The sequence below is a fragment of the Balaenoptera ricei genome, chromosome 20 (genome assembly GCF_028023285.1).
Source record: "Balaenoptera ricei isolate mBalRic1 chromosome 20, mBalRic1.hap2, whole genome shotgun sequence".
Classification (NCBI taxonomy): domain Eukaryota; kingdom Metazoa; phylum Chordata; class Mammalia; order Artiodactyla; family Balaenopteridae; genus Balaenoptera; species Balaenoptera ricei.
This window is the reverse complement of record NC_082658.1, coordinates 38,164,449-38,189,676: the sequence shown is the minus strand read 5'-3', so window position 1 is coordinate 38,189,676 and position 25,228 is coordinate 38,164,449. Positions and strand designations below refer to the sequence as shown.

At 60.7% G+C, this 25,228-nt stretch overlaps 1 protein-coding gene across 8 annotated transcripts; it reads left to right on the top strand.

The window, feature by feature from the left end:
• Positions 1-2,811: 2,811 nt before the first annotated feature.
• TSPOAP1 (TSPO associated protein 1) lies at positions 2,812-25,113 on the top strand. Of its 8 annotated transcripts, none has more exons than XM_059909177.1 (29): positions 2,812-2,872; positions 3,031-3,216; positions 4,462-4,539; positions 4,624-4,707; positions 4,955-5,044; positions 5,216-5,338; positions 5,593-5,697; positions 7,096-7,146; positions 7,459-7,479; positions 8,272-8,476; positions 9,076-9,248; positions 10,777-10,892; positions 11,183-11,292; positions 13,915-14,745; positions 14,915-15,066; positions 15,398-15,775; positions 15,861-16,100; positions 16,464-16,643; positions 17,228-18,073; positions 18,723-18,822; positions 18,909-19,063; positions 19,678-19,846; positions 20,248-20,292; positions 20,722-20,754; positions 20,948-21,051; positions 21,138-21,209; positions 21,423-21,533; positions 22,178-22,239; positions 23,950-24,040. In XM_059909177.1, the coding sequence occupies exons 7-28, from the start codon at positions 5,596-5,598 to the stop codon at positions 22,205-22,207; spliced, it is 4,224 nt and encodes a 1,407-aa protein (XP_059765160.1). In that variant the 5' UTR covers positions 2,812-2,872; positions 3,031-3,216; positions 4,462-4,539; positions 4,624-4,707; positions 4,955-5,044; positions 5,216-5,338; positions 5,593-5,595; the 3' UTR covers positions 22,208-22,239; positions 23,950-24,040. The 8 variants fall into 8 exon arrangements, with proteins under 8 accessions (XP_059765160.1, XP_059765157.1, XP_059765158.1 ...); XM_059909176.1 differs by having other exon boundaries at positions 2,814-2,872; positions 20,221-20,292; XM_059909174.1 differs by lacking the exon at positions 22,178-22,239 and having other exon boundaries at positions 23,950-25,113.
• The last annotated feature ends 115 nt before the right edge of the window (positions 25,114-25,228 follow it).

Genomic DNA, 25,228 nt, shown 5'->3' with positions numbered 1-25,228 from the left:
CTGGGTGATGTCCCCCTGCCCGGGTCCTGGGGACCCTTGGCAGAACCATGGAGCAACTGACACCCCTCCCACGGCCGGGGGACCCCGGAAACATGGAGCCATGGGCACTGCCCGCCTGGCAGAGCTGGACTCCAGGCCAGGGGGGCGAACCTGGAGGTGCATCCCCAAGCATGGCCGATACTCTGGCAGCTCTGCGTGTTGGAGAACCGAGGCCTGAGGAGAGCTCCGAGCCCGAGGGAGCCCGAAGCCCCGGGCCTGTGGGTGGCATCCAGCCTGAAAGAACAGAAACTGGGCTGCCCAGCCCCGGGCCGGGAGCATTGAGCTCTGGACCCAGCTGCCAGAGGCTGGAGGACAAGGAGGTGGAGGCTTTCTCTAAGGTAAGGACGCTGTGGACGGTTGGGGTCTGCGAGGTCAGGGATCTCACCATGCCCTCCAGCATGGGCATGACACGCAACTTCATGGCCCACCTCTCTTCTCTGGGCCCATCTCTGTCTGTGGGCTTGTCTCTGTGACTGTCTGTCCTCCCTTTGGTCAGGAATCTCACTGGCTCCGTTTTTCGCCATCTGTCTGTCCTTCTGACTCTGCCTTCTCTGTCTACCTCTGGCCCTCCCCCTTCCCTCTCCCTCTGTGAGTCTCTCTCTGACCGTCTGTCTGTCTATGTCTGTCTATCTCCTCTGCAAGTCTCTGTCCTTGGGGGCTGGAGGATACCGGGGGCGTGTGGAGGTGTGTGATGGAATCAGACTCCAGAGGAAGCAGATTCAGGGGAGGGGGCTCAGTGCTGGGCTGAGCCAGGGAGGACAAGTTTTGGGGTCGGTACGAGCAGTCTCCTGTAGAAGATGGAGGGACCAGGACTTTGGGGAATCAGGGGTCCTGAGGAGCCTGGAGGAGTGGGGATGGGAGCTCGAGCTGGCATTTCCTAAGAGGGGAAGATGGGCAGGGATGGGAAGAATTGAGGACTAGCAGACAGGGTCCCAGGGTTGGGGGATGCTAGTGCCGGCAGGCAGGACTAAACAAGCCCTTCTCCTGGGCCTCCTGTGCTCCCCCCGAAGGCCTGAACTGTGTGGGAGAACCTTCTCGTCTCCATGTCTCCTTGGACTGTGGAGGGGGAATGCTTCCCTATGGAGGGCTCTGATTTCCACAGGTAGGGTGGGTTCCTGAGTCGCTGTGCCCTGTCCTTTCCCATGCCAGGGCAAGCTGAAAATGGGCTTTGGGGACAGGCCCAATCTGGAGCTGCTGAGGGCCGTGGGGGAGCTGCAGCAGCGCTGTGCCATCCTTAAGGAGGAGAACCAGATGCTGGTGAGGCTTGGAAAGCGAGTCCTGGGTCCTGGTTGGTGCTGGGGGGAGGCAGACTCAGACACCCCGGGCCTCTGCCTCGGCTTCCTTCTCGTCCCATGAGCATCGCTCCAAGTGGGAGCTCCATGGAGCTGATATGACCCCAAGACCCGGAAAGGGTGAACCCCTACCTAGAGTTGCCAAGGACCCCACTGTGAGCCCAGGACTCTAGCCCAAGGCCCGGGCTGTTTAGGATTGGGTCTGGGGGGTGCTCCCCACATGCCCCAATTCTGGCTGACCCCTTGTCAGAGGAAGAGCAGCTTCCCCGAGACGGAGGAGAAGGTGCGGAGGCTGAAGCGGAAGAACGCAGAGCTGGCGGTCATTGCCAAGCGCCTGGAGGAGAGAGCCCGGAAGCTGCAGGAGACTAACCTGCGGGTGGTGAGGATGGGAGGCCACTGGATGGAGGCTGGGCGACCAGGGAAGAGGGGCGCCAGGGCTGGGCCGGAGGGGGTGAGGCTTGGGAGTCACGGGCTCTTAGCGCCTAGGAAAGCAGGAACCCAGGGGCTGAGGTGTAGGAAGGGCAAATGCCAGCCAGGCTAGGAGGCTGAGGGTTTCTGGAGCTACAGGAGGGAGGGAAGGGCTGGGCGGGGAGTTCCTGAGCAGGCAGGGAGCGAGATTCTGGATTACCACGTGCTGGTGCTGGCTGCAGCCTCCAGCTGAGCTCATCTCTGGGTGCAGATCTGGTGGGGGCAGGGATGAAAACCCATCACAGTGGCAGCCCTCAACTAGCAGCATGCTTTGGGCCTAAACTAGGATGTGCAGTTAACCCTTTCACTCCCGCTTGAGGATTGCAGGGATTGGGTCAAAGGGAGGCTGTTGGTCTCCTGAGGGTAGATCCAGGGTAGAAGCAGGAGGCCACACTTCTAGGTTTTCATCCTAACCCCTCCTGTGAGAGGAGCTGAGGATTGGGAGGAGGGCCCCAGCCCTCAGATGACCGTTGGCCTTACCCCTCCTCTGGCCAGGTGAGTGCTCCCATGCCCAGTCCAGGGGCCAGCTTGGAGTTGTGCCGGAAGGCCCTGGCCCGCCAGCGAGCCCGGGACCTCAGTGAGACAGCCAGTGCCCTGCTGGCCAAGGACAAGCAGATTGCTGCCTTGCAGCGGGAGTGCAGGGAGCTGCAGGCCAGGCTCACCCTGGCTGGCAAGGTGCGAGGAGGCCTTGGTCACCCCTTCCGGCTCAGCCCTACACAAGGCCGCCTGCTCGGCAGTGTGGGATGTGGACTGAGATGTTAATGAGATGCAAATAAAGCGAGAAGGTGGAGGCTGCTGGGGAGTAGGTTCCCCTGGCAACGGCCCAGGTGGGAGCGGGGAGAAGGAGCCTGAACCGAAGGGGGTGGAGCCATGAGTCCCAGACCTGGGAATTTCTGTGCTCCAGCCTTCAGGCTGCATGCCAGTGGGTCTGACTGTATGAATCCACACATACCTCACACTGGTGTGAAGAGGTGTTCTCAAGGCATTTAGCACAGTGCCGGGTACGCCGTGAGTGCCCAGTAAACGAGTTCCTGGGAATATTTGCACACGGGCTAGCGGAAGCATGTGGCTCTGTAAGCATGCATCTATGAGCAGGCATGTATGCATGGGGGGATGTGTACTTTCCCCCGCGCCGGAGCCCCTCCAGTCAGGCGGAGGGCGGGCTCTGCTGGGCATGGCGTGGGGCGGGCAGGGGTTAGGCCCGACTCCCCTCCTTGTCCCGCGACTCCAGGAGGGCCCCCAGTGGCTCCACGTGCGGGACTTCGACCGGCTGCTGCGGGAGTCCCAACGGGAGGTGCTGCGGCTGCAGAGGCAGATCGCCCTGCGCAACCAAAGGGAGCCGCCCCCGCCGCCTCGGCCCCCAGGCCGGGCCGCCCCGGCCAGAGCAGGGGCGCCCGCCCCCGGGGCCCCGGGAGAGGTGAGCGCCGGCGCATGGGCAGGTGTGTGGGTGTGCGGAGATGGGGGTGGGAGCGGCTCGGGGGATCTCCCCCTGTACCGCGCTCAGGGCCCCGACGACGCGGTGGTGGCGTGCGCACTGCAAGGGCTTGGGGGACTGTCCCCAGCTGGGAGCAGGGTCCTCTGCCCGGCCTCCCGGGGCTCGCACCTGCGCCGCGCCCGCCCCCGGGGGCTCGGGGTCTGCCCTCCGCAGGCCTGAGGCCCGCGGCCCGCCCCGCCGCCCCTGCCGTGCCGCCAGTGGTACGGCCCGGCTGCAAATCCCCGGTTGCCCTGGCAGCCACCCGGGGCCCAGCCCGCGCCGCTGCCTCCCGCCGCAGCCGCCGCAGCGCGGGGACGCCCCCTTCAGCGCCCGCCTGGTCCGTCCGGCCCGGCCCGGCTACTCGGGGGCGGCAGTGTGTCCGCCCCCAGCTCCAGGTACGGGCGGCCCTCACTGGGCGCCGGGCTGAGGTGGCCCCTGGTCCGAGGGCCAGGGACTCCGCTCCGGACCCCCAGAACTTAGAGGTCTGGCTCCTCTCCATCCTCTGTACTGGGCAGCACTTAGGTCCACCTCCTTCCGGGAAGAGGGGAGGGAGAAGGGACCTCCTGGCGACCAAGGCCTCAGGGTGTGGGATGCTTCTTGCTCAGATTTTGCCCCTCTGCCTGGCCCAGAGAGGGAGATGCATCGCCCATCAAGACCTGTCCTCCTCCGGAGTTTGCACGGATAACTGGGACGTGCAATAGGGTGGGCTTGGTGGAAGCTGGGAGGAGGGTCTGGCCAGGTCTGCAGGCTCTGGGCCGAGCCCAGATTCTATGGATCCATAACCCTTAGCTCTGGGGACACCACATCCCTGGGGGCCCAGGCAGCCTCCTACTTATCTGCCAGTCGCTGAAGGACACCCAGGACAGTTATTGAGTGCAGAGCAGGGCTGGAAGCTAAAAAGGGAAAGCTTTGGCCTGGATAAGGGACCCATCTCCCAGGGCACGCATGGGTCTCAGGATCTCAAAGCACTATGTCTGGAGGACACAGGGGTGCAGCCTCTGCTCTTCCACGTCAGCTGGAGATGAGGGGATGCAGTGGGGGGCAGACAGCACCCCTACTTCCCGGGCAGGTATCTCTTTGCTGAGCGTGAGATGGGGTGGGAACCTCCCTGAGACAGGCGGGGCTGGGGGTAAGCTGCCCTGAGGCCCTCTTCTCAGGTGCCAGCCCTCTGCCCCTGGCCATTTCCAGGCCACGCCCCAGGAGGATGTGGAAAACCCACCCGTGGTCCTAGGGGAGCCAGAGAAACAGCAGAGGGTGCAGCGGCTGGTAAGTCCCAGGTCGAGGGCTGGAGGAGACCCATTCTGGGTGGATCTGCCTTCCCACATGAGGAGCTCCATTCTGACCTCACAGGAATCAGAGCTCAGCAAGAAGCGGAAGAAATGCGAGAGCCTGGAGCAGGAAGCCCGGAAAAAGCAGAGGCGATGTGAGGAGCTGGTGAGCGCCCAGCCGGGCGGGCCTCCCGGGGGGCCAGCTCCTCCCTTCCCTCAGGCCAGCCAGGTGGTGGGCTCCCCTCAGCTCTGCTTCCTTCCCTCCTGCCCAGAGAGTGCTTTTCCTCGCGTTCTGCGGGGCTCCCCTTTCCTGGCTGATGCAGGGTCCAGGTCGGGGAGGGCAGTGTCCTCTGTGTGGGGAGAGGAGGAAGGTGGGCGCTGGGACCCTCCCCAGAGGTCCTCTGGTCTCGCAGGAACTGCAGCTGAGGGAAGCCCAGAGTGAGAATGCCCGCCTCGTGGAGGAGAACTGTCGGCTCAGTGGGAGTGCCACGGAGAAGGAGCAGGTAGCAGCTCTGCCCAGGTCCTGCTAGGCCCCTGGTCTCCAGGTGAAGGGCTGTCTCCTCCACCCGCCCACCCCGGACTGGGCTAGAGTATGAAGCGTACTCTTACCCCTGGTGAGGATGCCGGGGGTTGAGGCTCACACCCTGAGCTCCCTGGCCCTGCCCGCTCTCCAGGTGGAATGGGAAAATGTGGAGCTGAGGGGCCAGCTCCTGGGAGTGACGCAGGAGAGGGACTCGGCCCTTCTCAAGAGCCGGGGCCTGCAGAGCAAGCTGGAGAGCCTGGAGCAGGTGCTGAAGGTGAGGGGACTGTCCGGGGCGGGGTGGGGGGGCATCGGTCCCTGGCACAGGGAGAGAGTGGGACAGTGGCACTCTGTGGGGCACTGGGGTGTAGGCCGAGTCCTGGTGCCGCTGGCCCTTCCCTTCTGTAGCCTCAGTTTCCTTTTCGACAGAGAGTATGTGGAACACACGGTGTCTGAGGCACCCTCATCTTAGATCTTCTGTAGGAACAGCAGAGCAGGGCTTGGGCCTTGACGCGGGCTCTTGCGTTTCAGCACATGCGGGAGGTGGCCCAGCGGAGGCAGCAGCTGGAGGTGGAGCACGAACAGGCCCGGCTGAGCCTGCAGGAGAAGCAGGAGGAGGTCCGGAGGCTGCAGCAGGTGTGGGCAGGGGTTGGGGCGGGGACGGAGTGGGGGAAAGGTGGTAGGTTGCCGGACCCCAGCTTTATCGTCACTCATCCAGTGGGTGTTTACTGAGAACCCATTGTGTGCCAGGCACTGTGCCGGGCACTGGAGGGACCGGGAGGGGGCAAAGATCAGGTCCCTGACGGATCAGCAAGTAAACAGATCCCAGAGTGCCGCGGGGGAGGTGACTGGCGTGATGTGACACAGAGTGGCTGGGATGGGGTGAGTGGCCTCTTTAGAGAGCTCGGCAAGGAAGGCCTCTAATACCTCAGGGCCCAGAAGGAGCCAGCTGATGAGCACTCCAGGGAAGGGGAATAGAAGTGCCAATGCCCTGCGGCAGGAAGGAGCTTGGGGGTGCAGACCAGTGCGGCTAGAATGTAGTAGGATGGACAGAACAGCCGGAGTGGGCAAGAGCCAGATCACATCAGGCCTCAAAGGTCAGGGGAAGAGTTTGCATATTTTGCTCTCTGAGTAGTGAGAAGCTGTTGAAAGGTCCTGAGCAGGGGAGTGGCATGATCTGATTCATCATTTTAGAGGATCACACTGGCAGCCCTGCGGAGGATGGACGGGGGAGTGGGCACGGAAGCAGGGCAGTCAGGTGTCGGGTGGCTGCAGGGGTCCAGGTGGGAGATGATGGCTGTCTGGATTAGGGTGTAGGCAACACAGCTGGAAAGAAGTGGATAGATTTGAAATATTATTTTGGGCATAGAACTGACAGGATTCACCATGGGATTCCAGTTGAATGCCCGTTCTTTCACCCATTTGCTGACTAAATGGAGGGCGAGGCTTTTCACTCCCCAGGAGTGAGGGATGAAGGGCCTCAGATTTGAGAGGCAGGGAATCCTGAGTTCTGTTTTGGCGAAGTTTGGGTTGTGTGTTAAACACTCAAGTGGAGATGTCCATAGACTGCTGGATTTATGAGTCTTGAGTCCTGGGGACGCTGGTCTTGGAGACAGGTTTTGGAGCATTCAGTGTGTCTAGTCGTGTGACTAGAGGGGACCCTTTGGGAGAGAGTAAAAGCAGGCCCAGCACTGTGCCCTGCGGCGCCCTAACACTCCAGAGGGGTAGAAGATGAGCCGGCAGGAGAGGCTGAGAAAGAGCGTCAAGAGAGACAGGAGGGAAACCCTGAGGCAGGAGGTCCCTCTCCTTGACCCTGTTGCCTTCTGACTCCATTCAGGGTGGGAGTCAGAGGGAGGAACCCTCAGCCCCTTCCCAGCCCCCTTCCCTCTTTCTCCCCCCTCCTCTCCCCTCCTCCCCCCTCCTCCCCTTTCTTCTCTCCCTTCGCCCTCCCTACCCTCCTCCCTTCCATCACACTCTATCCCACCCCCATTCCTCATCCTTCTCCTCTAGCATTTTGCCTCCTCCCACCTGTAGGCCCAGGCAGAAGCCCAGAGGGAACACGAAGGGGCCGTGCAGCTGCTGGAGGTGGGTCCCTGGGGGCGGCCATGAGCTCTGCCCGCTTCGGGGAGGCTGGGGAGGTTCAGCGAGCGCTGGAATGGGTGGCGTGGGTGTGTGGGGAGTGGGCTCCCAGGAAGGGCCCTTAAGTGCTCTGGGGCCTGGGGGGATCCCCTCCCCCTTTGGCCCTGAAATATCCTTCCCTTTAGCAATTGCTTAGTCAGTCTAGGGGGCTGACTGGGCGGGGTCCGCTTGGGTCCCTCTTTCCTTCCCTCCCTCTCTGGGCAATGACCTACAGGGCAAGGGTTCTAACCTTTCCTCTGTGCTTTCCTCCTGCCACAGTCTACCCTGGATTCCATGCAGGTATGTCCTCCTGATTCCCCACCTCCCTGCGGGGGGGCCTCCCCAACACCTCTCCAGGCTGGCCGAGCTGCGTCTCCTCCCTTAGGTCTAAGTGGTTCCAACCCTCATGTCCAACGACGGGGGTGCGACTGGTAGCAGACCTGAGACTCTGTAGATGGGCTGGGATTCTCACAGGATATGTGGGCCACCCCCTCGTCCCAGATCTGCCACTGTGCTTGGCAGAAACAGGCCCTGCCCTCCTCTAAAACCTAGCCTCTGAGACCTTGAGGAAGTTCCTCACCAGTCTAACCCATGATCCCCTTGACGGGGACTCTCCTGATCCTTGAGAAAAATTCCTGGGAATTGGCTCATTCCTGTCACAAAGATGTCCCTGGCTCCTGTGTGGGATCTCTCTGGGGACTTCTCTGAGGCCAGGGATTTGGGTCACTGACTGTGGCAGGGTGACAAGCCACGGAGCTGAGAAAACTCCTGAAGTGATACTGTGGTGGTGATGGGGGTAGGGCGACCCCTTTTGGCCTAGAAAGCAGCCACAAGCAGGAAGTGCCGCTGCCTGGGGCACGAGGCCATGCTGCAAGAGGCAGGGCTGGGAGTGAAGCTGGCCCACAGCTCCCGGTCTTTACCCTCAGCAGCACACTATTCGGGGCAGTGGGGCAGCCAGGCTGAGGGTTGGTGCCCAGGCCTAGGGGCTGGGCAGATGTGATCTGAAGCCTAGTGCGGGGCTGTGTGGAGATGGCACAGTTTGGATCTGGCAGCTTTGGTGGGTCTTGTGGCTTATCGTGCGTCTTGGCCCAGGTCCGGGTTCGAGAACTGGAGGAGCAGTGCCGCAGCCAGACTGAGCGCTTCAGCCTCCTGGCGCAGGAGCTCCAGGCCTTCCGCCTGCACCCGGGCCCCTTGGATCTGCTCACCTCCGCCCTGGGCTACAGTACCCTTGGGGACCGCCCGCCACCCCCATGCTGCTGCTCTACCCCCCAGCCCTGCCGGGGGTCTGGCCCCAAAGGTGAGGTAGACCCCAGTGACATTAGCCTGGAATCCCCAGGTCTGGGCTTTTTTGTATAGAGCAGAACTCAGGGTCAGAGAAGGCTAGCAACGCACCCAAAATCACACAGCAAGTTAGAGCCAGGTCTGGCTTGAACCAGGCTCCAATGGGGAAAAAAACAAGCCCGCAGGAGCATCTCGACCTGCTGCTCCTCCCCCTTCAACAAGATCTCTGTGGCCATGGCTGGGAGGTGGGCACTAGGAGTCAGTAGCAGGCAGTATGGGCTGGTGAAGAGCCAGCTGGGCTTCAGTCAGATCTCGTGGTCCCAGCTCCACTCACTTAACAGTTCACGATGCTGCTAACGCTCTGTGGGCCGTGTGTTCTAAGCTGTAAGACAGGAGCACCCAATGCACCTCATCAAGCTGCTCTGAGGAGCCTATGAAATAATATATGTAAATCACCTCCACCACCACTTAGTAAGTCCCCCCACCACCCAGTATTTCCCTTCTTGTAAGGAAACTTGGCCGTGGAGGGCCTGACCCCTAGATCCAAGAGGACCCTTGGTCCCTGGTCGCTCCTCAGGCCACAGACCCCAAGGCTACATGTCATCTTTTCTTTAGACCTTGACCTCCCGCCAGGCTCCCCAGGGCGCTGCACCCCAAAGTCTTCTGAGCCTGCCCCTGCCACCCTTGCTGGGGGCCCTCGAAGGACGGCCAGGAAGGCAGAGTCTCTCTCCAACTCCTCTCGTTCCGAGTCCATCCACAACAGCCCCAAGTCATGCCCTACGCCCGAGGTCAGTGCTGGGGCGGGGCCTGGGGGGAGGGGGGTGGGGAGGTGACCCAGGAGTTGGGTGGCCGCTGGCCCGTGTGGGGTCCCAAGTGGAGCCAGGCTGCGGGAGAGAGGGGCCCGTGGATTCCTCCCGGTGGGCGGGGAGCTCAGGTGGGGCCCATCCCACCCTCCTGCAAGCCCTCCCTTGGGGCCGCCCAGCCCCACCCCTCTGGGGCCCAGAGAGGCCCTGGAGTCCTGGGCTGGACGGAGGCAGACACTTTGGCGCCAGGATCCACCTAATGAGGCTGGTCCTGAGTGTCTGTGGCTGAAGCAGGCGGTCGTGTGAGGAGGAGCACAGGCTCCGGGATTCAGGTCCCAGCTTTGTCCTAGGCAAGTCGCTGCCTCTTTCTTGGGCTTCGGTTTCCTTGTCTGCATTTGGAACTAATAACCCTGCCTCGTGAGGCTGCTGTGAGGATTACGTGAAAAAATACAAGGGTGGTACCTCTCTCAGTGCCGGGCACACCGTAGACGCTTAACGTGTGGCAGCTGTTATTACTACCAAATTCTTTGGTATCACTCACAACCCCTCCGATCACCTCATTCCTCTCTCTACCTTCCAAACCCCAGAAAGTGCGTGGGGTGGGAGGGTGGTCAGGAGCAGCCCTGCCGTCCCGGGTGGTTTCAAGGGGTAGAACCCGGCCACGGCCTCTACTGCCCCCTTGTGGGATGGAGCGGTGGTGCTGGCTTTGGATGCCCCAGTTTCCGCTCCCAGTACCCTCGTCACGGACTTCTCAGCCCCGTCTGCCTCCTGGCCTCCAGCTCTTCACCATCGGAGTGCTTGGCGGCGTTTTTTTAAAAAAAAATTATTTATTTATTTATTTATTTATTTATTTATTTATTTATTTATTTATTTATTTATGGCTGTATTGGGTCTTCGTTTCTGTGCGAGGGCTTTCTCTAGTTGCGGCAAGCGGGGGCCATTCTTCATCGCGGTGCGCGGACTTCTCACTATCGCGGCCTCTCTTGTTGCGGAGCACAGGCTCCAGACGCGCAGGCTCAGTAGTTGTGGCTCACGGGCCCAGTTGCTCCGCGGCATGTGGGATCTTCCAAGACCAGGGCTCGAACCCGTGTCCCCTGCATTGACAGGCAGATTCTTAACCACTGCACCACCAGGGAAGCCCTTGGCGGCGTTTTTACCTTAAAGAGACAGACTGTCGTGGGACACCCTCCCCCGCCCCTACCCCACCGGTGTGGCTGGCCCTCTCTCCGATGGGGAAGGTGGTCTTATTTACTGGGCTGGTGCAGAAAAGAGGCCGGGGCTCAGGGAGGGATCCAGTTTACCACCCCCACCCCCGTCCCTTGAGCCAGGGCATCTGGGCTCCGCCAGGCCCTGCCGGCTCAGGTGCTGAGTTAGAAAACATCGGGGCCTGTCGCTGCCGGCCTTGCCCAGCATCTGCTCAGTTTCTCTTCTCAAAACGGTGGGTCCTCCTCTGCCTGCTTTGCCTTTGGCCCCTGGGTCCTGGAGGGGACTGGCCCTTTCTGCGTGTCCGCAGGTGGACACAGCCAGCGAGGTGGAGGAGCTGGAGGCAGACAGTGTCTCCCTGCCCCCAGCAGCACCGGAGGGCAGCCGGGGGGGATCCAGGATCCAAGTCTTCCTCGCTCGCTACAGGTGGGCCCTCACCCCTGCTCCCCATTTCCCCAGCACTTGGGCTGTAAGGGAGGAGGGGCCGGTGAAGAGCGCGGCCTCTGGAGACGATGGGGGTGGGACAGGGACCCCAGCGGGACATGTCCTCTTAGCCTCGTTGGGCTGGGGTGGGCGCAGTGGGTGCTCCACATGGTTAAAGGGGGACAACCAAGTCTCCGTAGAGGCCGAGTGCACTGGGGGAGAGGACACAGGACACGGAGAGGAACGTCAGTCGCTGTCCTTCTCTTTCTCCTCCTCTGCACCTCCCCCAACAGCTACAACCCCTTCGAGGGCCCCAATGAGAACCCAGAGGCAGAGCTTCCGCTTACCGCTGGCGAGTACATCTACATCTATGGCAACATGGACGAGGATGGCTTCTTTGAAGGTAGGAAGGTAGTGGGGATCATTCTGTCCATTCGCCTGCTTTTAAGCTCCTCTTCCCGAAGACCTCCACCCATCTGTATCCTCTCAGCCCACTGTAACTTCTCAGACTCAGCTGAAAGGCATCTAGAGACCCGGCAGCCCACGGGGAAAGGGAAAGGGAAAGGAAGGGCTGTGGGAGCAGCTGGTCTGACTCCAGACCTGCCCAGAGCAAGACAGGGCCTATGACGGTCCAGGTGGCAGACAGAATGTCACAGGGAATTTCGGCTAAGTTCACTCTTGTGCTGGCAGACAGGGCATGGCAGCGCTTAGCACTAGTGACCTCGAGGTCAGCCATGTGGCATAGATCTGATGCTGGACCCCAATCAGTGTGGGGAGGAGGAATCAGGGTCCAGAGCCCAGGAAAGGGTGTTAACGAGTGGTTAGCAGGTGTCAGGGCCCAGGCAGGGCGTGAGCTTCAAGGCAGTTCTACAGTGCCCGTGGGATGGGGCAACCGCGGCAGATGCCCCATTACTGAGACTGGGCAACTCCTCCTTGGGCCCCACGCCTGCTGTTTGAGTAGGTGCTGGGGATGATGGTAAACAGCTAAATTCTCTATAAGGATGGATAATGGAGAGCAGGATTAAATAGCTCCCGGGAAAACGCTTTTTTTAATAAAAAAATAAAAATAAAAACAGCAACACCTTTTTTTGGAGGGGGGCAGCTAAAACATAAATATTAACTAACCACAGGTTACTAGAATTTGAACTATGCAATTTGGGATAGATTGAAAGGCATGTAGACAACTGGGTGTAGGATGCCCTATTCCTCCTCCCCATGCTTCAGCTAAGTGACTGCTTCATCTGTGTCTGGTCCCACCTGGGCTGCTCTCAGTGGCTCAAGCTTCAGGAGCACGAGACTGACTCTGGCCCAGGCTCCAGCACCAGCCTCTCAGGGCTGTGGATCTGCTTAGTGTGATGGTTCCTACCGTTAACCTCACACCCCATAGTGTTAGTGCTTATATTAATCTCCTAGGGCTTCCGTAACAAATTTCCACCAACTGGGTGGCTTAAAACAACAGAAATGTGTTCTCTCACAATTCTGGAGGCCAGAAGTCCGAAATCAAGTTGTTGGCAGGGCCACACTCCCCCTGGAGGCTCTAGGGGAGAGTCTGTTCCTTGTCCCTTTCAGTTTCTGGTGGGTCCAGGTGTCCCTTGCTTGTGGCCACATCACTCCAGTCTCTGCATCTGTGGTCACATTTCCTCCTCTTCTTCTCTCAGTGTCTCTCCCTATGTGTCTCTTATAAGGACACTTGTCATTGGATTTAGGACCCACCCAGATAATCCGGGATGATCTCATCTCAAGCTCCTTCACTTAATTGCATTTGCAAAGACACTTTTCCCAAATATGGTCATATTCGTAGGATCCAGGGTTTAGGATGTGGACATATTTTGGGGAGGCCACCTTTCAACCCACCGCAGTGCTCATGTTATCTAATTTATTGAAAGTCCCTTTTGTTTCTTCTTCAAGTTTCTTTACTTTTTGTTTTTCCCTCCTAGCATAAGTAGAGAGAGAGGGTGTTGGGGAAACTTACACGCCTTCCTGCAGCTCAGGCCTGCCTACACCCCCCTAAACCCTGGCCCTTGCTCCTCCTTCCTCCCAGTAAGGCACACCAGCCGCCCGCTCATCTGTTCCCCAGGAATCTTTCTCCTTTTCCCAAATTAGCTGTGGCGCGACAGACTGTGTGTCCGATTTCTTGTTTTTCTGATGTCTCACAAACAAAAAACAAACGCTTTATGATACTCTGTTGCCAAGTGTTCAGGGGAACTGGCACAGGGTAACAGAACTTACCTTCAGTCGCTGTCTGAACTGACTGCCAGTATGCTTCTGGACCCAGGCCTGCTGTGGGTCTCAACCCCTTCTAGAACCCACAGGGGATTCTTTTCTCTGGCAGGTATGTCTTTTGTGTCTAAAGATTCCTTCCCTTACTCTGACCAGATGGGCGTCCCTCTCCCTTTGAGGATGTCTGTTTTCCACCCAGGGAAGTTGAGGGGCACCCCCGCCCTCACTCCTCAGGCCTGTGTAAAATGACAGTTTTCAAACATACGGAAAAATTAAATAGTACAGTGAATACCTATGTACTCACCACCTAGGTTCAACAGTTGTTAACATTTTGCCATAATTGCCTTTTCTGTATGCAGGTTAAAAAGATGATTGAAAAGCAAGTTGTAGACAGATGGTATTTTACCCAGACATACTTCAACATGCATCTCCTTCTAAGGACGTTCTTCTACATCCTTGCAGCATCACCTGGGAGCTCGTTAGAAATGCAAAATCTCAGCCCCATCCAGACCTAGCTGAGTTAGAATCCGTATTTTAACAAATCTCCAGGTGATTCATATGCACATTAAAATTTAAGATGCCTGTCCTATGTGTCTACAATACCGTTATCACACCAATGAGAATTAACAGTAACTCCCTAATCCAGACCTTGACTGCTCCTGTCTTTTAAAAAGCGGTGACAGGTAAATGTGGATCTGAATCAGATGCTTAAGATCACCCACTAACCATTGCTCAAATGCATTTATTGGACTGCTTTTTCTCTACCTCCTCTCTGTCTTCCCCTCCCCTGCCCTCCCTCCACCAGGGGAGCTCATGGATGGCCGAAGGGGCCTGGTCCCTTCCAATTTTGTAGAGCGTGTGTCCGACGACGACCTCCTGACCTCCCTGCCTCCAGAGCTGGCTGATCTGTCCCACGGTTCAGGCCCTGAACTCAGTTTCCTGAGTGGAGGCGCGGGCGGCAGCAGTAGCGGCGGCCAGAGCAGCGGGGGACGCAGCCAGCCCAGAGCAGAGGAAGAGGCTGCAGGGGACGAGCTCAGTCTGAGCCCCTCGCCCGAGGGCCTGGGTGAGCCCCCGGCCGCGCCTTACCCCCGCTGTCTGGCTGTCCTCAAGCAGCTGGCCCACAGCGTGGTGCTGGCCTGGGAGCCGCCTCCTGAACGCGTGCAGCTGTGCGGCTACCACGTCTGTGTGAATGGGGAGCTGCGGCAGGCCCTGGGGCCCGGGGCACCCCCCACGGCTGTGCTTGAGAATCTGGACCTGCAGACCGGGCCCCTCCGTGTCTCTGTTCAGGCCCTGACCAGCTGGGGCGGCTCTGACCCTCTGCGCTGTTGCTTGGTGATAGGGGCCCGGGCCGGGGTGGCACCTAGCCAGCTGCGGGTCCGTCGACTGACAGCCACGTCCGCTGAGATCACCTGGGCGCCCGGCAATAGCAACTTGGCCCATGCCATCTACCTCAATGGGGAAGAGTGCCCCTCTGCCTGCCCTAGCACCTACTGGGCCACCTTCTGCCACCTGCGACCTGGTACAGTCTATCAGGCCCGAGTGGAGGCTCAGCTCCCGTCTCGAGGGTCCTGGGAACCAGGCTTGGAGAGGCCAGAGCAGCGGGCTGCCACCCTGCAGTTCACCACACTCCCAGCAGGTAGGTGAGCTTGGGCACCTGGTGTCTTTAACACCTGGGAGGTCAGGCCACGGAGGGCGGCCGAAGGGGAGGCTGTTGCTACTTGCGTTTTTAGAGAAATGGCGAAGTGGTCTGTTACGTCTGGCAGTGAGTGTGCTGCATTATTGGGTCTTGTGCCCCCTCCCCCTAGGCCCACCTGATGCCCCCCTGGATGTGCAGATTGAGCCAGGGCCCTCCCCTGGAATCTTGATCATCAGCTGGCTCCCGGTAACAATTGATGCTGCTGGCACCTCCAACGGCGTCCGGGTCACAGGCTATGCCATTTATGCTGATGGGCAGAAGGTATGGCCTGGGGACTGCCCACCTGTACCCTGGGATCGAGATGTGGGTCTCTCCTCGCCATGCGCAGAGGCCTAGTCTCCCCAACCTGGCACAGAGGCTGCCTGGCCCTGGCATTTGGGCACTAAGTAGCAGATTGGTTAAGAGCATGGGCTCTGGTAGCAGATGACTGGGATTCCACCACTGAAAGCACGTGGCCAGGAGGCTTAGATGAGATGTGGCATGCCAAGGGCGCCGTGCCTGGCATGATGCCAGTCACTGTGGTGGTCGTGGAGTCCTCACACCTGGCCACCTCAGCCTCCCTTTCCTGTGCTGTGCTCCTTCCACCCTGCAGATCATGGAGGTGGCCTCCCCTACGGCAGGCAGCGTGCTGGTGGAGTTGTCGCAGCTGCAGCTGCTGCAGGCGTGCCGCGCGGTGGCCGTGCGCACCATGTCGCCCCACGGCGAGTCGGCCGACTCCATCCCGGCTCCAGTCGCCCCCGCCCTGGCTGCAGCCTCCTCGCCAGCCAGGGTCTCCTGCCCCTCCCCACAACTGGGCTCGGAGGCCAGACCGCCCCTTGCTCCAGCCTCCCCGGGGCCTGGAGACCCCAGCTCTCCCCTCCGGTGCCCCAACCCCCGTGGAACTCGAGAGCCCCCCGGGGGGTCCCCGGCAAGCTCTCCCGGAGAGACACCAAAAGGATCCTCGGAGGAGCCCCCAGTGCCTGGCTCTCAGGTACCCTGCTGGGGAGAAGGGGAGCAGGTGGAGACTGGGAGAAGGGTCTGGCGCTTGGGCCCTTCCTCAGTGCCTGCCGTTCCAGGAGGAGGCTGGGCCAGCTGTGCTGGGTGCCCCAGGGGACAGCAAGGCCAGTGAGCCAGCCTTGGGAGAGCGAGTTCCTGGCCCTGCAGCTTCCTCCCTGGCCGAGGAGGAGGCTGAGTGGACCGCGGGAGAGGCCTGCCCGGCCCCTGGCTCCACGCAGGGAACACTGGCCCAGAGGCTGCCCTGTGCTGAGGCCTGCCGTGGAGGAGACACAGGGCCTGGGCTGAGGCCCAGGGCTGAGGTACGGGGTCGGGGACACTGGGCCGCCTCAAGGAATCGAGGCCCCCCTCCCTGCCCTCTGCCAGCCCAGATCTGGCTGTCCTCTCTGCTTGTTCTCTGCTCTGCTCTGGCTCTGTGCTGTATGTCTGGCCAGCTCTTTGTCACTTTGTCTTCCAGGTTTCTTTCCTTTTTGGCTGCCATCCTTCTTCTTCCCCACCCCCTACTATGCACACCCCCCGTTTGGGGCATGACCCTGTCTCCCTCTGCCAAGGGACCCCGTTCATTCTGGCTGAGGCTGACCCTGCCAAAGCCCCCCCGCACCCCCCCACCCCCCGCATGCCCTCCCCCACCTCCCTGTTCTCCTCCTTTGTCTGGCCTCTTGCAGAGAGAGGACACGGCCGAGCTTGGGGTCCGTCTGGGGAACTCTCTTGTGGACCATGGCCGCAACTCAGATCTGTCAGACATCCAAGAGGAGGAGGAGGAAGAGGAAGAGGAGCTGGGTGTCAGGACTTGCTCTTTCCAGAAGCAGGTTGCTGGCAACAGCCTCAGGGACGATGGGGCCAAGGTAACGGGGTGAGGAGGGACTGGTGGGCCCTAGACCTCGGGTTCTGGGGGCCTCTGCCCCACGTGTCAGCAGCTGCTCCAATGCCACCGAGTGCCAGCAACATTCTAGGTGTGTGGCCTGGGCCCTGTCCTGAGCAGCAGATAGGAAGTGGCTCAGGCTTGGCCTCTGCCCTCCTGGAAAGAAAGGGAAGAATGAGGCTCTCTTTTCTGTAACTTCTCCCCATCAAACCCACCAGACGCAGCGCCCTGGCCATCTGAGAGCTCGTGATGGGAGCTTCCAAGGAGGGGGTGGGAGGCCTCCCTGCTGTTACAGGCATGGCCTGTTCCCTGACACTTCTGCCCCTCGGGATCCCAGCATCTGGGCAGCCCGTTCTTGGGTGTGCTCCCTAATCCTTCCTCTGGCTCTGCCCCGGACATGCTGTGTGGCTTTGGGCCAGCCTCTCTCTCTGGTCTTTCCTCTTGGAGGAAGCTGAGAGAGGGCTATGGGTTACCTGAAACCCCTGCCCTCATTTGAGGGCAAAGGTCACAACTCTGTCCTTTTCCCACGGACCTCTCTTCCCTGCCGCCCTCCCCCCCTCCCCCCAGCCCCAGCCCGACCCCTTCTGTGAGACTGACAGCGACGAGGAGATCTTGGAGCAGATTCTGGAGCTGCCTCTCCAGCAGTTCTGCAGCAAGAAGCTCTTTAGCATCCCTGAGGAGGAGGAAGGAGAGGACGAGGAGGACGAGGAGGACGGGAAGAGGCCAGGGGCGGGCTCTTCTTCCCGAGACCCCGACCCACCTGAGCCTGCCTTCCTGGGGCTGGGCTGTGACAGCGGTCGGCCCCGAGGACCTGGCCTTTGTCCTTTGTCTCCCGAGCCCTCCAGGGCTGGGGACCGCCTGGAGGACATGCCTGGACTAGTTGGCGGAAGCAGCTGGAGAAAAGGAAGTGGCTCTCCCGAGAAGCCCCCCAACCGCAGGCGGTCCCCAGATCCCCGTGAACACTGCAGCCGACTTCTCAGCAACGGCGGGTCCCAGGCCTCTGGACGACCAGGCCCCGCCCGGGAGAGGGGCGGCCCCCCCGTGGGCGAGGGCACCAGGGCTGGACCAGAGGCTGGTGGGAGAGGGCGGCCGGCCCCTTCGAGGAGGTGCCCCCGTGGCCCAGCCCCAGAATCAGGCCTGGCCAGCTGCCTCTCCCCCAAGTGCTTGGAAATCAGCATCGAATATGATTCTGAGGATGAGCAAGAGACGGGCGGCGGGGGCATCAGCGTCACCAGCTCCTGCTACCTCGGAGATGGGGAGGCGTGGGGCGCAGCACCCACGGGAAGGCTCAGGGGGCCTCCGAAGGCCAATTCAGGCCCCAACCCCTCCCCACGCCTCCCGGCCTGGGAGAAAGGGGAGCCAGAGCGGAGAGGCCGCAGTGCAACTGGCAGAGCCAAGGAGCCACCCTCCCGGGTCCGTGCCCTCTCCCCACCCTGGGCCGCCCCCTGCCTGCTGCCGCCTGGTGGCCCTGCTTGCTGCCCACCGGCCGCTCCCATTCCACGCTGCCGTCTCCATCAGCAGAGGTGGGGCTGGGCCTCCGGGCTCCCTCACCTGCCTCTTCCCACCCACATTCCACTGCTTTGCTGCTTCTGCCAGTCGGAACTGGGACGCACAATATTCTGTGGCCATAAGTCGCCAATTGCCGCCAGCCAGCCCCCTGCCTCTGGGCCGGGGGGCCCCTTCCTCTGCTTAGCTAGTTACATCTTCAGGACACTGACCGTGATGTCCGGCCTCATCCAGCCCTGCCACCGAGAAGAGGCACTCCTCTCCCACGCTCCTCGGCCAACTCTCAGATCTAACCTTAGTCCCTCTACTGCACTCCTCTACTAAGGTGGCCAGAGCTGGGCCTCCCCTCCTGCCCTTCCTCCCCACGTGGGGGTGTCTGATGCCTCCAGTGAGGTTGGGCCACGGCTCCAGGAGAGGAACGTGTGTCCCTGCTCTGCTGTGCCGCTTTCGCTGACGGGGCAGAGCTGGGGGAGCGCTTGCGGGGTCCTGCCCCTGCTGAGGTGCCCGCCAGAGGGGCGGTGTGTCACTTCCGCCGTCTGTTGCCCTCTCTTTGCAGGCAACAGAGACTGGGGAGCCCAGAGGGCAGGATGGCTCTGGGCGGAGGGGCCCCCAGCGGAGAGGGGGCCGGGCCCCCAGGCCAGGCTCCGCGGAGCTGGGTGAGCACCTGTGGGGGGCTGGGCCAGGCTGAGGGGGCTTTCCTGCCCCCTTGGCCAGAGCTTATTGCCACTGCTCTCCCCAACAGCCCCTCCGAGGAGCCCTCCAGAAGAAGCACTGGCTTACCAGGACCTACCTGTCAGGGTCTTTGTGGCTCTGTTTGACTATGACCCCGTGTCGATGTCTCCCAACCCTGATGCCGGGGAAGAGGAGCTCCCCTTCCAGGAGGGCCAGATCCTGAAGGTGACTGACTCACTGTCTGGTCCTCCTTCCTCCCTCCTTTCCTGCGCTGGGGGTATGGTAGCCACGCGTGGGTGAGAACCAGGTGATGGTTCTAGAGCCAGGTGATGTGGGGTTGGGTCCTGATTCTGCCACATCTAGCTGTGAAACCTTGAGTAGATTAGCTAGCTCCTCTGGGCCTCATTGGTAAAATGGGGATAATGTTAAGTGTCTACCTCACAGGGTTGTTTGAGGATGAAATGATTCAGTACCCATAGAGCCCTGAAACTGCCTGGCACATATCACAATGTGACAACTGCTGCTGTTAGCATTGTAACTTTTATTGTGCCTCCAAGTATTTATTGAAGGCTTTCGGCTATTGCTCTGAGGTCAGGGAGATCTAGTCTGGGCCGGACTGGGGGGATGGATGTGCAGATAGTGGGTGACGACCACACGGAAAGGGCTATCTTCTGTCATCCCTCTGATCCGTATTCTTGGCTATTTCCCCCTATCTCCTGTTCCACAAAAGGTAGAGCATTCTTCTGCAGTCCCAAGTGTGGTGCTGTGAGCTCGGGGCCTCGGGTGCAGGGAGCAAGCTGAACTGGCCTCCTGACACAACCGATCTTCTTCGCGTCCAGGTGTTTGGGGACAAGGATGCCGATGGCTTCTATCGGGGTGAAGGCGGGGGCCGGATGGGCTACATTCCCTGCAACATGGTGTCCGAGGTGACTGCGGACAGTCCTGCAGGGAGACAGCAGCTGCTCCAGCGGGGCTGTTTGTCCCCAGATGTTCTCGTTGAGGGTTCAGGTATGACCTGCTCCTGTCCCCCACCCACTTCCTGCCACCACAGTGCCAACTCCAACACCACCCGCGCCCAGAGCAGTTGGTATGTCTGGAGTGGCCGAGGTGCCTGCTTGGTCCAGAGTCTGGCAGAGCCACTGGGGCCCTCAGAGACCGAGGCCAGTGTGGCCGCGGCAGTGAGCTTGCCGCCTGGAATGGGGGTTCACTGCCGAGGGGACCGGCCCTGTATTTTGGATCCGGGAGGTGGGGGATGAGAGAGGAACGCCCTTAGACGCTGTAGTGCAGGAGCCCTGGTACAGCCCCGAGAGAAGACTGAAGTCTGTCCATCTCCCTCCCTCGCCTGGGTTTCTCTCTAACATCTGCTTGCCTTCCTGGACCAGGGAACGGTCCCTTTGTCTACTCCACAGCTCGCACAGCTGGGCCTCCCCCCAAGCCCCGCCGCTCCAAGAAAGGTGGGTGAGACCCCCTTCTCCCTCGGGGGCCTGTGAGGACGGGAGGGTGGGGACACTACGTGGCTCCCTGGGGAGACACATGGGAGGTCTTGAGCAGGTTCAGGAAATCGGGCCAGACCTTCATCCCCAGCCACCCCTCCAGTGGGCAGCTTCATTCTAATGGAGATGCGGAGTGGTTTGCTGGGACCTCTGTTCCAGAAAGCACCCGACTATAAGTTCTATGCCAGCTGGAGCGAGTCACTTACCCTTTCTGGGCCTTAGTTCACTACGAAAACCGAAGGGCTGGGCTGATGTGCTCTCCGAGCGTCCTTCTCCTGCATCCCTTGTGTGAGGCTGAGCATCCTGCCTGCCCTGCGCCAGCACCCCCTCCCCTGCCCCCAAAGAAGAGGGATGTGAGGGGCGGGGCTCACAGTCATATTCTCTCCACAGCTGAGTCGGAAGGCCCTGCCCAGCCCTGTGCAGGTGAGGGGCCATCCCTGTGCAGTGGAGACTGGGGAGAGAGGTGGGGTGGGGCAGCCCCTCTGACCTCTCCCCAGGGGCTACAACTAGCGGGGAGGTGGTGAATAGGGGTCAGCAGGCCTCCAGTGCCAAGGATAGTAGGGGGGTGGGGGAGGGTCTAGTGAGAGTCCTGAGTCTTCTCCCCCTCCCCCTCCAGGCGCCCCCCAGCCGGTCTCCTCTACTGGCCTGAAAGCTCCCCGCTCCATGGTGGCTGCATTTGACTACAACCCCCGGGAGAGCTCCCCCAACATGGACGTGGAGGTGAGGACCCTCAGATAGAGCCCAGCCAAGCTGGGTGGTGGCAGGGCCTCCCTGGGCCTGACACGTGCCTCTTGGTCTCTCCATAGGCAGAGCTGCCCTTCCGGGCAGGGGACGTCATCACTGTGTTCGGGGGCATGGACGATGATGGTTTCTACTATGTGAGAACATGGGGGTGGGGGGGTGTGCCCAAGAGGGCTCTCCCAGAGCCAGGGAGGGGGATGAGCAAGGGTTCCTGATCGAAGCCCGGAGGGATGGACCAGGTAGCCTCCCATGATAGTGACGTTGACCCCAGGCCGTCCCCCGGGGGCTTCAGGGTCAAGGGGGTGGGGGTGAGGCCTCTCCTGGTCTTAGTCTCAGCATCTCCTCCCCAGGGGGAACTGAATGGACAGCGGGGCCTGGTTCCATCCAACTTCTTGGAGGGCCCTGGGCCTGAGGCAGGCGGCTCAGACAGGGAGCCCGGGACACCCCAGGCCGAGGGGCAGGTCAGTGAGGACCTGGGCTCCCGGTTCAGCAGTTGGGTCTCTATGCTGCTGGTGTGGTTGGAGGGGGGCAGGGGTGGGCAGGACGGCGTCGTGCGAGGAGTGCAGCCGGGCAGTGGTCCAGGTGCGCACTGCGCCCAGGGCGGGGCTGTGAGCCGCCGCCAGAGGGAGCCCAGCCGGGGTGGCTCCCTCCCGGTGTGCGCCCCTCTGTGCAGTGGGGTGAGGCCGAGACCTTGACCCCAGCTGCCCACACCCCCGGCCAGTGCGGGTGAGGGGCCCTGTGGAAAAGGACCCTCAAGCCTCCCACACCTCTAGCCGTCATAGCCCCTGGTACAGGGACCCTCCCCACCCCTCTGCTGCATCTCTCTGTCTCCCAGGTGCCTTTTAAAGCCAGATGCCCAGCAAGGCCCAGCTTCCTGGGTGGGTGGAGTACAATTAAGCTCCAGGTTCACGGGGCAGGGAGAGGGTGAGGAGGCCAGGCGCCAACGGGAAAGCCCTGGGTCTCCATGTGCAATCGTTCCACAGGCAGGGGCTCTGCAAAGCAGGACCTGCCCCTAAGGCCTGGTGACCTGGGTGACCTGGTGACCAGGTGGAGAGCGTATGGTCTGGCCGTAACCCATCTCCTCTCTTTGTTCCCTGTTCTTCAGAGAACGAGGAGGAGAAGAGTCCAGTGCTAGATGGAGATAGATATATGTAGAGAAAGCGACATGTAAGTGGGGACTGACCCCCTATGTCCATGTCACCCTACTCCTCGTGTCACCATAATCAGACGGCGCTCCTTTGTCTAAGACACCGGAGCTGACCTGGCTTTTCCACCTTCTTCCAGGGAACGGGGAGGGAGCTCTTGCCGTGAGCCAGATTTGGGCCTAGGATCAGGCCCTCCCCTTGCCTTACTCTGGGCAATGCCAGCTGCCACAGGAATACATGTCATCCTAGGATATAATGTCCCATATTAGCTGAGTCCTCATATTCTATAGCACATGCAGCTTATAGAATATTATGTGACATTCATATGGCTCATCAGTATATTATGATACTATATGACTATGGTATTATAATATTGTGATTATTATTGGTGACAGAAGGATGACACTAACGCCACCAGTAATAACAGTCTCCCCCACACAGTCTCCTCTGTATCATGACCTGTTAGGGAATCAGATGCATGATTTTCTGTCCAACTCTCCATTTTCTCCGCTGGGGGGGCATAAAACGGGAGGCTTAAACAGTTGGAGTCCGTAGATAACCCCAGACCGTTCATCTCTGGGGCTCAGACACTCCCTCCATTTGTTTCCCCAGCAACCCCTCCCTCCTGGGAGCCCTGGGAGCGGGTGGGAAGGGCCTACCCCCCTCCGCCCCACCCCAGCCAGCCATCAGCCCTGGCTAGTTGGCAAGAGACTCTTTGACCTCTGGGTGCTAGCAGAGCTCTTTGTGGGCGGCCCTGCCACATCACCAGGGTCTTAGGTGAGGGCGGGCCCCAGGCTGGGCACCCAGCACCTGCCAGCAGACTGCCAGGCTCTGGTGGAAGTGGAGGGCAGGGGATGGAGAACACACAGGCTGGCGGGAGCTGGCGGGGCTGTACCAGACACAGGAGGTCGCAGAGTGGATGTGGGAATTTGGTGGGTAGCGGGGAGGCTTGCTCGTGGCTCTCTTGTTTGCCCAGCCACTGTTCTTAGGCCACTAACAGCACAGTCTGGGTGGGCCTGTGGCAGAGGGAGCCATTCACGGTGGCAAACAGAGTGAGGAGGAGATTCTGCAAGGGAGACGTGCTAAGGGAGGGGCAGCAGCCTCCAGAGCTGTGGTGGGCGCTGAGCGCCGCCCGACCGTGAGTCCCCTCTGGCCCCGGGCTCCCTGCAGCCCTCTCAGGGGCCATTCAAGGAAGAGTCTCCATCTCCTCCCCATGGGGTGGGCACTCCTCCACTCCCTGAAGGCCCTCGGACATCGCGTCTGCTGGCCTGTGCGGACCTGCTCCTTCCGTCTGTGCGCTGGTGCAGGAACCATCGTTCCTGGAGTGTATGGCTCCCTCCAGCGTCCCTGTCCCCGCTCTCCCTTCGGTTGGGAGGGGATGACGTGGGGGATTTGGAGCACCCAACCCGAGGGTCAAGTCCAAGGACTCTTGAGCCCAGCATCCTACAGAGAAACCCAGAGAAGGGGAGGGGCTTGCCCAGGTCCAAGTGAGCAGAGCAGAAATGAGACTCCACGTCTGTCCCTTCCGACTCCCAGCTTAGTGCTCCCTCAGCATCATCGCGCCCGTTTGCCTCTCTGTGCTCTGTGTGGGGCACTAGCCAGGCGGTGGGTTTTGGTTCGCGACTGTGGGTCCGTGACCTGGGGTCTGCAGGCCCCTGAGGTTGTGGCGGAACGGAGGCGGGTTGGGTTGGGGGTCAGGCCCTGACCTTGCCCCTTTTCTCTCCCATTCTAGCACTGGGCCAGCTCAACACAAGGGCCCCCAGTGCCCCCAGGCTGGCCCTGTGCTCCTGGCCCTGGCCGCTTCGCCGGGATTGAATGGGGGGTGCCACAGGGCCCGAGCAAGAAGGTGTGGGATCTCCTCTCCAAGGGGAGGCAGCTCCTCAGGAAACTGGGCTCTGGGAAGAAGGAGTGACGCTGCGGCCCGTCCTGCAGGCCCGAGGCCCCGGCGCACTGTCCTGGCTGCTTGGGGAAGGCCCTGGACTCGTTCTCCCGAGCCAGCGCGCTGGCACTTGGAAGGGAATTATACTCGGTGAAGGTCAGAGCTAGATGAGCCCTTGCGGATGAATCCTCTGGATGGGCATCTTCCTCTGACAGGAGGGCAGCCTGAGCCACAGCGTGCAGAAGCGAGTCGGCCACAGGGCTGAGCACCTGGGTCACAGAGCCAGGCCTGGGTGTGGACTCGTGACTCCTGGTTCTCCCACCTCCGCCTGGTGTCCAGCATGCAACGCTAGTCCCTTCTTGGCCTCCACACACCTGGCCCGGGGACCCTGTTCCCTCCACGGCGCTGGCCATCCTCATCAAGTCTTCCCTCCGTGTAGGAGAGTTTGCACTGGATTCTGCCGAGCCCCCCAGCCCCGGGGCGGGCAGGGGGGTGGAGCCGTGTATATATGTACATACTCAGTGCCTCAGCCCAGCTTCCTCCATCTCCCTTCCACTGCACAGGCCCAGGAAGGAGAAAGGCCAAGCCAAAGCGGGCCTGACCCCGCCCCATAGCGCTCCCCTCCTGCCAGCTGCCCTCCTGGCCTGAGACCCGGGCCAGCGGGCAGAAAGCAGGAGTTGGGTTTGCCTTATTTTGCTCATCAGATTCAACTTCTCTTTTGCATCGTTTTCCTCTGGCCCCTGTTGGAGTCGGGGGCCTGCGGAAGAGGATGGATTTATGCAGCTATTTTCATACATTCCCTGTTCAGATTGGGGTGGGGGGCTCTCCCCCCTTACCCTAGCCACCTCCCTCCCCCTCCCCCTCCGGCTGGGTGAGTGTCTCTGCATGTTTCCTTTGCTGTGGTGGGAGATTGTTCGACTGAATGCCCCCCCCCCACCTTGGTCCCCAGGGGTGTGGAATGGTGGGGGCATTTGTTTAAAGAGACATTTTATTATAATAAAGTCTATTTTCACAACACCCATGCTGGGCTCTACCTGGGATGAAGGACTCCTGAGGGGCGGGTCATGGTCGGCTTTGGACTCCACTTTAGAACCCAGAGGTTAACGTCTGAGGGTGACTGGGGTAAAACTAA